General features: G+C 34.0%; 1 protein-coding gene across 1 annotated transcript in view; it reads left to right on the forward strand.

Annotated features, from left to right (window-relative positions):
• Positions 1-17033, forward strand: part of RFX6 (regulatory factor X6) — a 59112-nt gene that overhangs the window by 11670 nt on the left and 30409 nt on the right. The window contains exons 5-6 of the mRNA XM_036249126.1: positions 5307-5384; positions 6556-6583. Coding sequence (XP_036105019.1) covers positions 5307-5384; positions 6556-6583 — 106 coding nt within the window. The remainder of the gene's footprint in view (positions 1-5306; positions 5385-6555; positions 6584-17033) is intronic.

Here is a 17033-nt window from a genome sequence, read left to right on the forward strand (position 1 = left end):
TCCAGAAAAGACTAGATATGAAATGTACTAAAGCTTTACAATGGTCATTGCAAAATAGAAATTTATATTCCTAACAACATTCTTTCTGCCTAAATACACTGATTCCATGCTCTTTATGCACATTTGTATAATGCCAGTATTTTACTAATTACTTGGAAATATACAGTATTAGAAGGAGGTTGTTGAAAAACTATTGGCTTTAAGAGAATATGTTTTTTTATCAGTTTATAAATTTTTAGTAGGATACATTGACTTATCCAATAAATGAGGACTTTTCTTTATAATAATGTTTAATGGGGAACATGATGAAGGAAAGGATACAATTCTCTTCCTCCAAATCTTATAGTTTAATAGGGGAGATAAGACATATATACACATAATAATGGTACGAAGTATAGAGCTATAAGGGATAAATGACCAAGAGAGGAGTTCAAAGGACAGAGAAATTAGTTTTGCCTGAGAAACCAGACAAAACTTCATGCATTAATGCTATGCCTTGAGGCATGAGTAAGAAACGAGGGGTGAAGGAAGAATATTGGTGATGGAGAGAGCGCTCAGCAAAGTAAAGGCACCAAGGAGGGAAAGCACAAGTCATTTACGGAGAAAAGTAATTCTGATCACGGTAAATACATTTATATAGTCTTAGTTGTAGGATTAAAAGAGTTAGTAGATTCATTTACATAATTTTAGACAATTCTTCAATCTCTACCAAATTTAAAATTTTGCTTATATTTTAAGTATATGATACTATATCCATAACTTTTATTGAAATTTCCTATTATAAATCCCTATTTTCTTTATGACATTGTTATTTTAACATTTTTATGGTATTATTTATTCAACAAATGTTTGTTGGTTTCCTATTATAGGGAGTCCTTGTTTATATATGGAATTTCAAATATGAAACATCCAGATCAATGATATAGTTCTTTTTTTTTTTTTTTTATCCTCACCCGAGGACATTTTTCCATTTTTTTGTTCAGGTAGAGTGGGAGGGAGAGAGAGGAACAGAGAGAGAGAGAGAAACATCGATGTGAAAGGAACACATCGAGTGGCTGCCACCCGCACAACCGACCAGGGCCAGGGACAAACTGCAACCTAGGTACGTGCCCTTAGCGGGAACCGAACCCGGGTCTCTCAGGACAGCAGGCCGACGCTCTAACCGCTGAACCAAACCGACCAGGGCCAATGATATAGTTCTCAATGATTTATGTTAGTTATCAGTGCTTTATATGACTTATGCTGAACTAGAACATGAAGTGTGTATGTGGAGTGCCAACATATTCAAACTATATTTCACTTAATCATTACTCATTATAAGTAAAATTGAGATATAAATCTATCATCTATCTATCTATCTATCTATCTATCTATCTATCTATCTATCTATCTATCTATCATCTATCTGGCATCTATCCATCCATCCAACTATCTATCTACATCTATCCATCTATCTTTTGCGTCTTGAGTATGGAGACAGCATGGTCTATTTAGAAAAAAAGAGTGCTTTATGGAGCTATGGGTTTGAATTTTGTCTTCCAACCCATAACCTTTTCACACAGTCTTTTCAAACAAATCACAACTCTTTTGTATCTCCGCTTTGATATGAAGAAAATACTTGCTGGTTGCTGTGGAAATTTGAGATAAAGTTCTTTGTATGTAACAAGTGCTCAATAAATAGTATCCATTTCTAATTACCTGCTAACAATTGCTTCAATTTTAGTGCATATTAACTTGGTATTGAAATTCTTTTTTTGGATGCCTTTCTCCCCCACAAGACTGTCAAGTGTTCTGGGGCAGAGACCCTCTTCTTCCTGTTTGAATCCTCAGCAGTGGCACATAGTAAGCACTGAATACATGTCTAAAGAAAAGAGAGAGGTCACTCTTTCACTGGTTCCCTGTCAGCTGGCATGTATATAAGACTGAATTGATGAAACATGCTCAATTACACCAATATATCTAAATGATGAGGTATTGCTAACGAGAAAAGAATATGTTTTTTTATTTGCAGACTAGAATGTAGTCAACCAAGTTACCTTTCTTGTATCAGTGTGTGTCTGGTTACAGTGTCATATACATTCGTCCTATCGATAAAATACATTACTTAAAAAGGACATTTTTATTTTAGTAGATATAAAATCTTGACTCTGAATGTAGGTGGAGTCTATTTTTAAAGATATTTTGTCCTAATGATTGGAAGGGAAGATATAAAATAATACCTTCACTTTATTAAAGTGAAGAACAAATGAATTATGAATGAAAATATCCTTTTCTTAAAAGTCATAAGAGAAATTATAAATCCATTTTAGTCAGTATTTATTGGGTCCTAAAGGAGGTTGCAATTTTTTACAAAAAGTAGTCATCATGTGATTTTTAAAAATGAAAGAAAAATGTGCCTTCAGGTTGGCCGTTGTGGTCACTGTCCTATGACTGGCAGGCAGTCAGGTTCAGGAAGCTGTGGAGTAGGGTGAATGTCAGAAGCATTCATGCTCCTGGCCTGATTTTTCATATTGTTTTTTTTTTTAATCATCATATTGACAATTAACACAGTGGTCAGGACACAGTACGTCCTTTATTATTTGTTAAATTCATGGTCATCCCTTGACGTGTCTTATGATTTTTGTCCACCAACTGTCAAGGCAATGTAGTTTTATCTCAATCTGCATGGCAAGCCACTTTTTCATGGTATCATATTTTTTACATGTTGTAAAAGGGTAGATGAGAAAGAAGAAGATAAAGATATAATAAAGGACTATTAACTTTTAAAGCAACACATAAATATATTTCTTTGGCAAGTGGCTAAAATGTAGTTATTTAAATTATAGCTTCTATATAATAATGAAAAGCTTTGCAAAAGAACATAAAATTACAATATCTTGTATTTTTATTGTAATAGATTCCCTATTCGCAAGCTTCTCTTGCTTTATTTCTTCTAATGTAAAGACTCTTCCTTTAGTATCTTAGTTCGAAAATCTAATAAAGGAAATACTGATACTTATTTCAGACTCTTGGTTCATTAACTAATTCTAATATAGTTGGCTGAATAACACCTAAATCTGCTCATCTGCTCATGGGTTTGAGGTATTTCCCTTATTTATTTCTATTAAGACAGTTGCTTTTGGTAGGGTCTTAATGACTTAAGTTTGTTTCTTTTAGTTTCTAGAGAAAAATCAGTACAATAATTTGGAGTTTCCATAAGTTTCATATTTTCTCCATTTTTCCCTTTGTTCTGACCTACCTTAGAGGTTCTTTTTTCTCATGTACCAGAGGATTATTTCCTGTTCTGTAAAAATTGAGCAGCTATGAGCCTCTTCTGTCAGGGTAACAGGTTATTATTGTCCTTCCACCAGAATTGAGGACTTGAAAACTTGTGTCTAGTCTGCCAGAATCATAAAATACCTTCATTTACTTTGATCATCCTCTGTTACTGTTTCTCAAAAATAATAGCTGTTTCTGAAAATATTTCTTATAACATATGTAATTGTTTTCATATTTAAAAACTCTTTCTTCTTCATTTCAAATGTCCCAGAGTTATTAGAGGCAATGTCTCTATCACAGCACTGCCCTTATAACCTAATGGGAGAGAACCTGTGTCTCTGGGCCTTATACTTTAGGGCTCTTTTATGGCCCCTTTCAGTTTTCCCCTCCCCAGGAGATAAGGAGTCCATAGTTTAGGTGAATGCGTCCACCCAAAGACCACATGCCCCTTCTAACCCACATTCCAGGTCTCTGGGGCCTGATAATTCCCTGTTCAAACAGCCTCAGGCTTTCCTCCTGCGCCTGTGTGGGGTTTCTCAGCCATTCTCAGGAGGGTGTTCTGTTCCACCAGTGTGCATGGAGCTGAGGCATGGCCAGGGGACAGCTGTTTAGAGTGTGACCATATGGATTGGTCTTGGACATGGAGGCTGTGGTTTTCACAAGAGTCCCCTCACAGTAAAACAAGGGGCAGGGCTGAGAAGAGAAGGGGTTAGAAGGGGTGCAGGGTGGCTCCTCCACACCACCATGTTCCCACATGAAACTCCAGGTGTCTAAGAATTCTAAGTTCAAACCCATGAACCAAAACATTGTGGAGTTAAATTGTTAAGATAAGAGGACAAGAATACTTTATTTAGCAATTTGCTGCTTGACTTACATATTTTTAAATAATTAGATATATGGTATGTAGGCTTCTATTGTATTCTCATCCTGGACTTCAAAACATTCAGGGGTGGAATTACTTGGCCAAGTATCTTCTTTATTGCTAAGGTCAGAAAAGGGGCCTTGGAACTTAAAATCTTCATTTCTTGTTCACTTTTAATTCAGATGAAGATGCTAAGAACTGAAATTAAATATAGTTACACAGGAATCCCTTTATTTTCTTTAATTCCATCCCTTCCCTGATCTTAGATGAATGCAAATTAAAACGGTAGGTAACCAAATAGGTAGTGGTGGTGCATGGGGAGAGAGGGAGAGTGGAAGCAGAGGTTAGCAGGCTTTGGCCACCCCTACTATTTGAATAATTTCTGTATGACATTTGTAGTGTTTGTACTTGGGTGTGTAATATGTCAGGAGTCCATTTAGGATAATATACTATACTGGAGGCTAGATGAGATCCTATACTTACCTGAGGCTCAGGATTCATAAACACATTTATAACAAACTCTCTGTAACACTTAACATTCTATGATTCACATTTCCATTGATTCATGACACAGTTTCCCCCCATTTTTGCACAAATGTTTGCAGTGAAAATGATAGTGAATTGGGTTTCTCATTCCACATGAGGAAAAAAACTTATAAGGGGTTACATGCTTCATATATATTTCAATACATGACGTCAGTGTCTTCACATATAATGTCATACTGTTTTCTCCATCTAATAGGTACACTACAAAGGAAACTTAACATTTTTTATTCAATTGATTAAATTCAAATTGAACAGAGCCATTTGCAAATAGATACACTGTGTAGAGCCAATGCCTACATTTACAAATTCCACTGCCTACAGTTAAATGCCTACAATTACATTTGTCTTTATGTTTTGAAACCCAACTTTTTAAAGGTTTGAAGGGAATTGACAGTAGGTGATGCTTCTGTCTTCATCAAGAGCCAGAAGTCCATTTTAATATATTTAAAACATAAGTAGGATTAGTTGCCATCAAAGAGGGATTCAGCACATTAAGATGTTACTTGAAAAAACAAATCAGGAAAGGAAGATGATCAATGGGTTGCAGTTCTTACTTGTGGTTTACTTCAATTATACTTTAGTATCTTTTCCCTTTGAAAACTCCTGCATTAACACAGAGCTGTTCCTGTCCTTGTTCCAGGTATCATTATTATGGGATTGGCATCAAAGAAAGCAGTGCATATTACCACTCTGTTTATTCTGGAAAGGGCCTGACAAGGTAGAGTTCTACTTATCTTTAAGACAAGTTTGTGTTTCTTAAAATATGCATGGTAGCTATTGAATAGAAAGACTTGCTAATTTGCTTATTAAAATGTTTTTACTTTCAACAATAAAGATAAATTTAAAAAAATAATAAAAATAGTTTTCTTTTAAGCATCACACCTCAATTACAACTTTGTATGGACATTTACAGTAATATGGTCTAGATTACTGTACAATTTATATAATTTGCAATCATTAATGACAAATTAATGGTGAAACAAATGCCCCAGAGAGATGAGAAGGAAAATTCAGGAAAGTCAAATTGCTTTTAAATTTGTATTTACTTATAATGCTGAATCTGTCTTTAGGGTGGATTCAATAAAAATAAAGGCAGATATTATAAATATGTTTTTTTTCCCCTAAGAGATAATCTCTTTTAAATATCTATGTGTTTGACTAGTACTTTGCACAGATAAAAAGTTTATTCTAATCATTTCTAATCACATATGCCTTGAATACCAGCTTACCTTAGTAAGATAAACCTGCTGACCTTTTAGAGTCTCTTGAAAGGAAAAACACAACTGAATATAAAGAACAAATTGCTCTGATCTGCCATTAACCATCAGGATGAGGTAATTCACAAGTGAAGTGACATTCAATGAAACCGATACAGACATTTATTATTTTTTAAATTCTAGAGCTCTGAATAATTAAACCTACATCTGAGATTGCCTTGATGGCTTATCAAGAACTGCTCTTAGCTCTCAAAGAATGAATCATTTAAACAAGTAAAGTATCTTGTGGTGAAAACATACATTTAGTCACCTGGGTCAGACTAAAATGAACTCAGATAATTACGAAGAACATAATGGCAGCTTACTAGCCACTCTCCATTTTAAAGTGCAAATACAGCCTGAACACACAGATATTTAATATCAAGTATTTTTTGCTCACCTCAAATCTTACCAGACCTACCTAAATATTCTTAAATTTACTTTTCTTTAATAGACTTATTTTTTTAGTAAGTTGAGAAATACGCTTGGATCCCTTTGAACATTAAATGAATTTCTCCAGATTTATTTCATTAATCATGGCATGAAATTACTATTTTGTAGGTTTTCTGCATTTTCTTGATAGCTATAACTGTGTGTGTGTATTAACTAATGGAAAATGTACTGATTTTTAAGGTTTTCTGGAAGCAAGCTGAAGAATGAGGTAAGAATTATTTTCATTTTTTCTATCTTATATCTGCTATAATGTGTATTGCAAACTGAACAGTGTTAATCACCCTTGCTGACAAATATAGACATAAATGTTTATTAGGAGGAGGCCCTTAACTGATCAAGGCCTTCAGTCAGAGCTGTTATATTTGGGCAGCTAATGGTTTTTTATGTGGACTTATTGAACAAATTCCAATTAACCTAGGAGAGGTGATTTTTCAGTTATCCATACCTAGTATCAGATATATAAGTGACTGCAAAAACAGACCATTACTGAGTTAAGAACTTTTCATTTAAGTATAAACAGAAAGCCTAAAGCTTGAGGATATTGAATGAATTACTATTTGGAATATACCTATTTAGACAAAACATTTAATAGTTATCAGGAAGCCCAAACATAATTTTATGGTTTGTTTTAAGCATTATGTGTGTGTATTAGTCACTTTGCTGACCTTTTCTGAGGGGGGTAGTGTATGGTGGGGGTGGGAGCTAAGGAGAAATAATGCATTACACTTCCCCCCCCCCACACACACTTTCTCCCTAGGTTCATCTCCCCGTTCCAGCCCCTAACCAAATCACAGATCAGCAAACTGACTTTATCTAAATGAGTTAGGGACTGCATGGCTAATTAGGCACATGATAAGGACTACATTATCCTCAAGTTAACTAATCATTAAGAAGAGGTGCCACAGAGCTAAGAGCTTACGACAATGTGTTCTATGGTAAGTCTGGACCTGAGGTAAATTGTAACACCATTAGTTTGGTGAAATGATGCAAGCATATTATCTTAAGAAAAATATGAAGCTGCAGTCCTCTGAAATGATCAGTTTCTTCTCACCAGTGTTTTAATGCAGTTAATGGCTAATTACATAATAAAATTCTCTAGATTGCTCTTTTTATCAATGCAATAATAGCTTTTTATTAGATACACAATTGTGAAAGTGCAAACATATTGAATTAGAAATATACTTCAGTTACCTACGGTTTATGTCAACAGGGAATTTAAGTGACTTCTGTCAGGTGTTTTTTCTACCACTTTGGTGGAGCTGTTGGTACTAGCAAACCTTCTGCTGATACAGCACTTGTATGATGAGCCTTGCTTTACAGAAGAGAAGAAACACCTTTCTCAAGTCTCCTGTTTCATCCTCAGGTTTTGTGTAGGCTATATAGCCTATTTTCTAAGGATACCTGAATCAATAATAGAGTGTCATTATGGTGATGATGATAGAAATTAACACAATTAATTTCTAAGGGCTCAAAACTGCTCTAGATACTTTTAAAAAATGATAATAAAATATTTGTTTAACAAAGTTGAAATTATAACAGATATTTTGTACTTAGTGTGACCAACCATCATAATTTGCTCAGGACCTGAGATTTTCAAAGCAAGCCCCATATTTCTGGTTATTTGAACATTAATAACTGTGAGGTAGGGAAAATAGGTGTTAACATTACTAGTTTACAGGTAAGGATACTGTGGCTAAGAAAAGTATTTGCTTTTTAAAAAATTCTCAGTGAAGTTCTATTTTTTAAAACCCATGGTCAAGATATCAATCAACAGATATATGGGGTTACAGGTACTAGGGAACAAAATAGTGAGTGGATAGATTTGACCCTTTACAGTGTGACAGGAAAATATATCTTAAGTAATTATAAGTTATTATAAAGCGTGTCATGGCAGCTAACTTAGTTTAAATGGTTAAGGACATTTCCCACAGGAAGTGACATTTAAGGAAAGAACAGAGAGCAAGTGGGAATTTAGAGGAGGAGTGCAATAGGGGAGACAGCTGAAGGGTGGTCCAAGCAGATGGAACCGCACAGGTTAGGGTCTGTCAGCCTTGGTGTTACTGACATTTGGGGCCAGATAATTCTGTGTTGTGGGAGACGTCCTGTGCTTTGTAGGATATTTAGCCGCATCACAGTGTCAGGACAAGAAAGAAGACTTAGATACTTAGTTTGATAGTGACTGAAGTTACGGGATTGGATTAAAATGTCTAGGGAAAAAATAAAAATGAGAATAGAAGAAGTTACAAGAAAAGAGTTCTAAAAAGTGGAATAAAAGAAAAGGGTTAAACAAGATAACTGAAGAACATTCAGAGGTAAGAAAGGAGGAGAACATTTGTGGCAGACAGCTGAGAGGAAAAAAATGCTTCCAACAGAAGGGAATGGTTACACTATGAAATGGCACTGAAAGGTCATCAAGATACAGACTGAAAAATATCAATGAAATTAGTTAAATGGAGATAATTAATTCAGGGAGAGCATTTTAGGTGGAGAGCTAGGTTGGATTGGTTTATAAAATGAGTGACCTTGTGCTCTCAACTTTCTCCTCCCTCCTTTTCATGTCTACAGTCTCTACTCTTTCCAAATGTGTTTTCAAGTCCTCCAATTATCACCCTGAACTTGACTAAATTTTTTACATTCAATATACCACTTCATACACTTTAGACTTTTTGTCTAATAATAAGGAAATGGTTACATAATTCATAGGACTTTTATGGGACTAAATATTGTATCATTCATTAATAGGCTCTTTTAATGATGCAGAGAAATAATAATTAGGAAGAAAAACAGGACACAAGAGCCAATATATGTATATATGGCTTCAAATATGTAAAATAAACCTGAATCTGTAGTTATCATATGTAAGTGACAGACGGTTATTATCTGTAAATATGCTGTGCAGTATGTTAAGCCCTATCAATACGTGGCTGTTAATTACATAAAATATTCAGTTTCTTTGTCACATTAGCTACATTTCAAGTGCTTAGTAGCCATATGTGGCTGGTGAATCAAATTAGATTCATCTCAAAAACCTAAAGTTGAGTGAAGAAAGCTCATTGAATTTAGGAGACATACATTATGGTACCATTTATAAGTAATAGTATTTATTGCTTCAGAATATTTACATACGAAATAAAATTTTAGAGGTTTGATTAGAAACGACAATAACCAAATCCAGAACATTAATTATTTCTTGTGAGGAAGGAAGGGAAAAAGAATAGGGAGAGCTATAGAACCTGCTTTAACATTTCAAATGTCTAATGTCTTAATCGAGATGGTGAGTACATGGATATCTTTTTTAACTTTTTTACTATACTTAAAGAAAGTTTTAAGTAGCTCACAATATAAAAGCAAACAAAAGCAACAAAATCAAGAGCAAAACAAAAAGGAAAGAGGATAGTCAGAATAATTATCAGTCATGGTATGAATTTGGATAGTTTTCAGTTTTTATTCATAAATGTAGTGGTTCAAATTTCATTTCATTTTAACTAGCTAGAGTCCTGATTTACTATTATTTCTTAAGGAAAAAAATCCCTTGATTTCATACATTTCAACCAGGAAGTTGCCCTGATAGCATGAGTTTCCTTCTCCTTAACATCAACCATTCATGGCGAGTTCAACAACTTTGTACCAAGATAAATAACAAATCCTCCCTTCTTGGTATATGCTTTTCAAATATTTGTAGAGTGTTATCATGCTCTCTTTTAGTCATCACTTAGCCAAACTGTGCAGCTGAACTCCTTTAATCTTTCCTCATAAATCAGACCCTCTTGCCTTCTAATCATATTGTTTCTTTTCTGTAGGTTCCTTCTTATTTTCTTTTGGAAATAAGATTTTTAAAATAGTTTACTCAAGACTACTGAAATCATCAGTTGACCAAAAAAAAAAAAAAGAGGGAGAGAGAGAGAGAGAGGGACCCAGACCTCAGTAGCTGGTCTACAACCTGACACTTCCTAGTACAGTTAAAATAGCAAACAAACATACTACTGCAATCCAAATGATTGCATTTTACTTTTTATTCCAATTTATCCTCCTTTTATTCCAATTTATCCTCCTGATTATTCCAATCAATCCTCCTTTTTTCTTCCTGTTCCATGTTCTGGGCAGATATTATTATCTGATCTATACCAACTTTGTACACAACTGTCAATATGCAAACAAATCAAATTTTGAAATATTTTCCGTGAGCACTCTTGCCTCCTGTTGATGTTCCACTCATTGGCTCGCTTATTACACAAAACTATAATTTATCAACAGGAAAGCTTTAAATAAGTATTAAAATAAAACATATATTTTGTTTCTTAATATGTTTTTCTTTAACACTCTAACATTTTGTGGGAAATGTATTATCTGTAACACACGTGCACACCCCCCCCCACAATTAAAAAAAAAATAAGATAAAAGCTGAAAACCTATCTCATAGCTTAAATGAGAGAAGTCCTCCATGTGCCCCCACCCAAGCACTTCCCTCTCCCTGTCTACCAAAAGTCTCTGCTCTGTGGAATTTGGTCTTAATCATTCCTTTGTTGTTCCTTAAAGTTTACCACTTATGAGTGAATACCTAAACATGTGGTGATGACTGCATAATAATATGAATGTACTTAATACTATTGAACTGTATACTTAAAAATGATCAAGATAGTAAATTTTATGTATTGTCTATTGTTCAGTTTATTATCACCAATGTATTGTTTATAATTTGCCCTACATAGATATGGACTAATTTTTTTTCTATGACTTTCTCATTTCATTCAACATTTGGTTTTGTGATACATCAGTGTTAATACATGTAGTTCTAGTACCTTTATTTGTACTACTGTATAGTATTTCATTGTATAAAAATATCATATCACAATGTATTTATTTATTCCATTGTTGGTGGAATTTTTTTTGCATGGAAAACAATATGGCTGTGAACATTTTTCTTTTTCTTTTTTTTTCCCCTCACCTGAGGACATTTTTCCAATTTTTTTTTTGTTGTTGTTCAGATAGAGTGGGAGGGAGAGAGAGAGAGAGAGAGAAACATCAATGTGAAAGGGACACATCGAGTGGCTGCCACCTGCACAACCCATCCAGGGCTGGGGACAAACCGCAACTGAGGTACGTGCCCTTAGCAGGAACAGAACCCGGGTCTCTGTGGAGCACAGGCTGATGTTCTAACCGCTGAGCAAAACTGGCCAGGGTGGCTGTAAACATTTTTCAAGTGAACATGTGCAGGACTGAACTTTAGGTCCTAGGATATGCTTATGTTTAATTTGACTGGTTAATGTCATCATTTTCCCAAAATGGTTGTATCAACTTATGTATCTCCAGCTGTGTGTGTGAACATTCCTTATGCTTCACATTCTCAGACATACTTGGTATCAAATGACATTTTAGTTTTTGCCAATCCAATGAGTGTAAAATGTTATCTATGGTCTTCATTTGAAAATTGTTTCTGATAACTACAGAAAAATGTGAACTTGGATATATTTTTAAATGTTTTCTTTATTGATTTAAGACAGAGAGGAAGTGAGAGGGAGAGAGAGAAACATCGATGAGAGAGAACATCAATTGGCCACCTCCTGCATGCCCCCCCCTGGGGATCGGGGCCACACCTGGGCATGTGCCCTGACAGGGAATAAAACCAGTGACCTCTTGGTACATGAATTGACACTCAGCCACTGAACCACAACAGTCAGATGTAATTTTTCTATTTTAAAACTTTGATTCTTAGGAGTTTTTTTTATATTCTGGATACTAATATCCTGTAGATTATGTGTTGTAAATAACTTCTCCCTGTTGGTGGCATGACTCAGCATTCTTTTTTCTTCTTCTTCCAATTTTTATTAATTTATTTTTGTTACAGATGTTTCTCCTCCCCACCCCAGACCCCCTCCTCCCCATCCTACCCCCCAGTGACTCAGCATTCATAGTATCTTTTGATGAAGATAATTTAAAAATTTTATGATTAGTTTTTTGTATCTTTTGTGTTAAAATCTGTGTATATTTCACATCATAAATGCATTTTTCTACATAGTCTTCTAAAAGTATAAAGTTGCTCTTAACACTTAAGTTCTTATTTCAACTATAAGTGATTTTTTTATTTTTCTTATCATGCTAAAACACACATAAAACAATTCACTATCTTAATCATTTTTAAGTATACACTTCAGTAGCATTAACTGTATTCATATTGTTGCACAACCATCACCTTTATCCATCTCCATAACTTTTTTTATCTAGCAAAACTGAAACTCTATAGTCATTCAAAATTAACTCCCTATCTCCCCTTTTCCAAGCTCCTGAAAACCACCATTCTATTTTCTGTTTCTGTGACTGTGACTACTCTAGGTACCTCATATAAGGAGAATCATACAGTTTTTGTATTTTTGTGACTGGCTTATTTTATTTAGCATAATGTCCTTAAGGTTCATCCATGTGGCATATGTCAGACTTTTCTTCCTTTTTAAGGCTGAATAACATTTTATTGTATATATACACCACATTTTACTTATTCATTCATCTGTCAGTGGACATCTGGGTTGCTTTCATGGTTTAGCTATTATGGAATAATGCTGCTATAAACATGGGTGTACAAATATATCTCGAGACTCTGTTTTTAATCTTTTGGGTATACACCCAGAAGAATTGCATATGGTAACTACATCAAATACTAATTCTATTTTTAATTTTTTGAGGAACCTCCATAGTGTTTAACATACCAGTTGTACCATTTCACATTCCCATCAATAGTGCACAAAAGTTCAAAGTTCAAATTTCTTCACATCCTTACTAACACTTGTTAGCTCTGATTTTTTTAAAAAATTTTATTCTAGCTGTCCTAATGGGTAAGAAGCGATATCTTGTTGTGGTTTTGATTTGTGTTCCCCTAATTATTAATAATGTTGAATAACTTTTCATGTGCTTATTGACTATTGATATCTTCTGTGGAGAAATGTTTATTCTTGTCCTTTGCCCATTTTTGAATAGGGTTGTTTGTTTTTTTGTTGTTGAGTTTTAGGAATTCTCTATGTATTCTGGATATTAACCCCTTATTAAATATGATTTGTAAATCCTATTCCATAGATTGCCTTTTCACTCTGTTGATAGTATTCTTTGATGCAGAAAAGTTTAAAATTTTTATGAAGTCCAATTTGACTATTTACCTTTGGTTGCCTGTTCTTTGGTGTCATATTCAAGAAATCATTGTCAAATTCAATGCTGTGAAGCTTTTGCCCTATGTTTCCTTCTAAGAGTTTCATAGTTTTAGGTCTTATAATCAGGTCTTTGGTCAATTTGGTTAATTTTTGTATGTGGTGGTAATAAAGGTTTATCTTCAATCTTTTTTATGTGGATAAATAGTTTTCCTAGCACTGCTTATTGAAAACAATGTCTTTTTCCCATTGAATGTCTTGGCACCATTAGTGAAATTCATTTAACCATGTATGTGAGGGTTTAATGTCTGGGCTCTCTATTCTGTTCCATTCATCTGCTTGTCTTTCTGCCATTCCCACTGTGATTTTGTAGTAGGTTTTGAAATCAGGAAGTATGATGCCTTCAACTTTGTTTTTCTCTGTGAAGATTGTTTTGGCTATTTAGAGTCCCTTGAGTTTTCATATGAATTATTGAACAAATTTTTCTACCTCCAAAAAAATGCCATTGGGATATTGATAGGGATCACTATGAATCTCTGGGTCACTTTGATTAGTATTGACATCCTGACATTATTAAATCTTTCAATTCATGAACATGGGATATTATTCCATTTTTGTGTGTCTTCGTTAATTTTGTTTTTCAACATTTTGTAGTTTTCAGTACCTAAGTCTTTTACCTCATTGGTTAAGTTTATTTCTAAGTATTTTATTCTTCTTCATTTAATTGTAAATTGAATTGTTTTCTCAATTTCCTATTTGAATTGTTCATTGTTAATGTAAAGAAATGCAACTAATTTTTGTGTGTGTTGGTTTTGTATCCTGCAACTTTGCTGAATTTGTATATTCTAACAGTTTTATTTGTGTAATCTTCAGGGTTTTCTATATATAAAAATATGTTGCTTATTAAAAAAGGTAATACTACTTCTTTTTTCCTAATTTGGGTTCCTTTCCTCTTCCCCTCCCCTCCCCTCCCCTTCCCTTCCCCTTCCCTTCCCCTCTCCCTTCCATTCTTAGTTTTTTAAGTGTTTTTATCAAGTCTGATTGGTCTCCAGTATTGACATCTCCAACTGTTATTGTACAATGAGTTCTTCCTTTAATTCTGTCAACTTTTGCAAGATGTATTTTGATGGTCTGTCATCAAGTGTGTAAATGTTTTAATTGTTATATCTTCTTACTATATTGAATCTTTTATTAAAATGTAATGTCCTTCTTTGTCTCATAATATTTTGTAATTTTAAGTCTATTTGATCTGTTATTAATATAGCCATCTCTATATTCTTGTGGTTACTATTTGAATGAAACATCCTTTTCAACCCTTTCTCTTTCAACCTATTTATGTATTTGTATCTAAAGTGAATTTCTTATAGACAGCATATAATTGGATCATGTTTTTTGTTTTTTTTTTTGGGTACATTCTGCCAATGTCTTTTTTTTTTTAATTGTAAGAATTCATTTATATTTAAAGCAATTACTGAAAAGGAGTGACTTCTTTCTGTTATTTTACTATTTGTTTTCTAAATGCCTTATAGCATATTTCCCCTCAATTCCTGCATTACTATCTTATTTTTGTGTTTAGTTGATATTTTATAGTGAAATTTTTTAATTCTCTTACTATTTGCTTTGGTGTGTATTCTTAACATTTTTCTTTTTGGTTACCATTGATTACATTTAACATCCTAAAGTTATAACATTAATTTGAATCTATATCAGCTTAATTACAATAATATAGAAAATCCTACTCTTTTATAGCTCTCCTTACCCATTTTAGTTATTGATATCACAAAATTACATCTTTATAAATTGTGTGTTTAAAAACATACATTAGTAGTTGTTTTTTATAATGCATTAGTCTCTTAAGTTATGTGGAAAACAAAATATAGTTTCAAATCAAAGTTACAGTAATAATAGCATTTATGCTAATCATTGTTTTTAAAAATGTATTAGTCCCTAAAATCATGTAAAAAACAGAAAGTGGAGTTACAACTGTTACTATAACAGATTTTATAATTGCACATGTATTTATCTTTACTGTGATCTTTATTTTTTCATATGACTTCAGGTTACCATCTAGTGTTCTTTTATTTCAATGTGCAGGACCCCTTTTAGCATTTCTTGCAGCATAGGTCAAGCGGTAAAACACTTGTTCAGCTCAGGCCTGTTTGGCCCAGCGGTTAGAGTGTCAGCATGTGGATCCAAAGGGTCACATGTGTGATTCCCAGTCCAAGGTATGTACCTGGGTTGCAGGTTTGATCCCTAGCCCCGGTCAGGTGGCAACCAATATCTCTCATTAGTGTCTCTCCCATCAGTATCTCTCTCTCTCTCTCTCTCTCTCTCTCTCTTTCTCTCTCTCTCTCTCTCTTTCTCTCTCTCTCTCTCTCCTTTTCACTCCATTTAAAACAAAACAAAACAAAATAAGACAAAACCAGACACAAACAAAAATAAACTTGTTCAGCTTTTGTTTACCTGTAAATGTTGTGTGTGTGTGTGGGAATGCCCTCATTTCTCTCTCACTTTTAAAAAATAATTTTGCCAGACACAGAAATTTTGGCTGACAGTTTATTTCTCATAGCACTTAGAATATATCAGCCTGGCCTACGAAGTTTCTGCTGAGAAATCTGCTGATCTTATTGAAGATCCTTTGTATGTACTGAGTGGCTTATTTTTTTCTGGCTTTAAGATTGTCTCTTTGTCTTTTGAAAGTTTGCTTTTAATGTGTCTCAGTGTGGATCTCTGAGTTCATCTTAGAGTTTGTTGAACTTCTTGGATATTTATATTCATGTTTTTCATCAGACTTGGAAAGTTTTCAGTCCTTATTTTTTCAAATACTCTCCCCACCTTGCTCCGCCTTCTGGGACTACCACAATGTGTATACTGATTTGCATGATGGTGTCCCACAGATCCTTTGGATTCTGTTACTTTTCTTTAATTTTTTTCTTTCTTTTTCTCAGACTTGATCATTTCAAATGTCTTCTTCTAGTTCACTGTTTTTTTTCTCCAGGTTACTAAAATCTGCCTTAAAAATTTTTTTTCTCCTTTTTAAAAAAATTTTTATTAATTTATTTTTGTTACAAATATTTCTATGCCCCCCACCCCCTCCTCCCAGTCCTGCTGGCCCACCCCCTAGATCGTTGTCTATGTCTATTGGTTATGCATACATGCATATAAGTTCTTTGGTTCAACTCATCCATCACCCCCTCACCCCACTACTCTGAACCCTTCTCCTTTCTGTCTCTGGGTCTATTTCATTCATCAGCCCACCTTCTTCATTATATTCCACAAATAAGTGAGATCATGTGGTGTTTGTCTTTTTCTGCTTGGCTTATTTTGCTTAGCATAATACTCTCGAGGTCCCTCCATGTTGTCTCAAAGGATAAGAGATCTTTCTTTCTTACAGCTGCATAGTATTCCATTGTATATATGTACCACAGCTTTTTAAGGCACTCATCTATTGATGGACACTTGGGCTGTTTCCAGATCCTGGCAATTGTAAATAGTGCTGCTATGAACATAGTGGTACATATATTC

The sequence above is a fragment of the Molossus molossus genome, unplaced genomic scaffold (genome assembly GCF_014108415.1).
Source record: "Molossus molossus isolate mMolMol1 unplaced genomic scaffold, mMolMol1.p scaffold_m16_p_8, whole genome shotgun sequence".
In the NCBI taxonomy this organism is placed as follows: domain Eukaryota; kingdom Metazoa; phylum Chordata; class Mammalia; order Chiroptera; family Molossidae; genus Molossus; species Molossus molossus.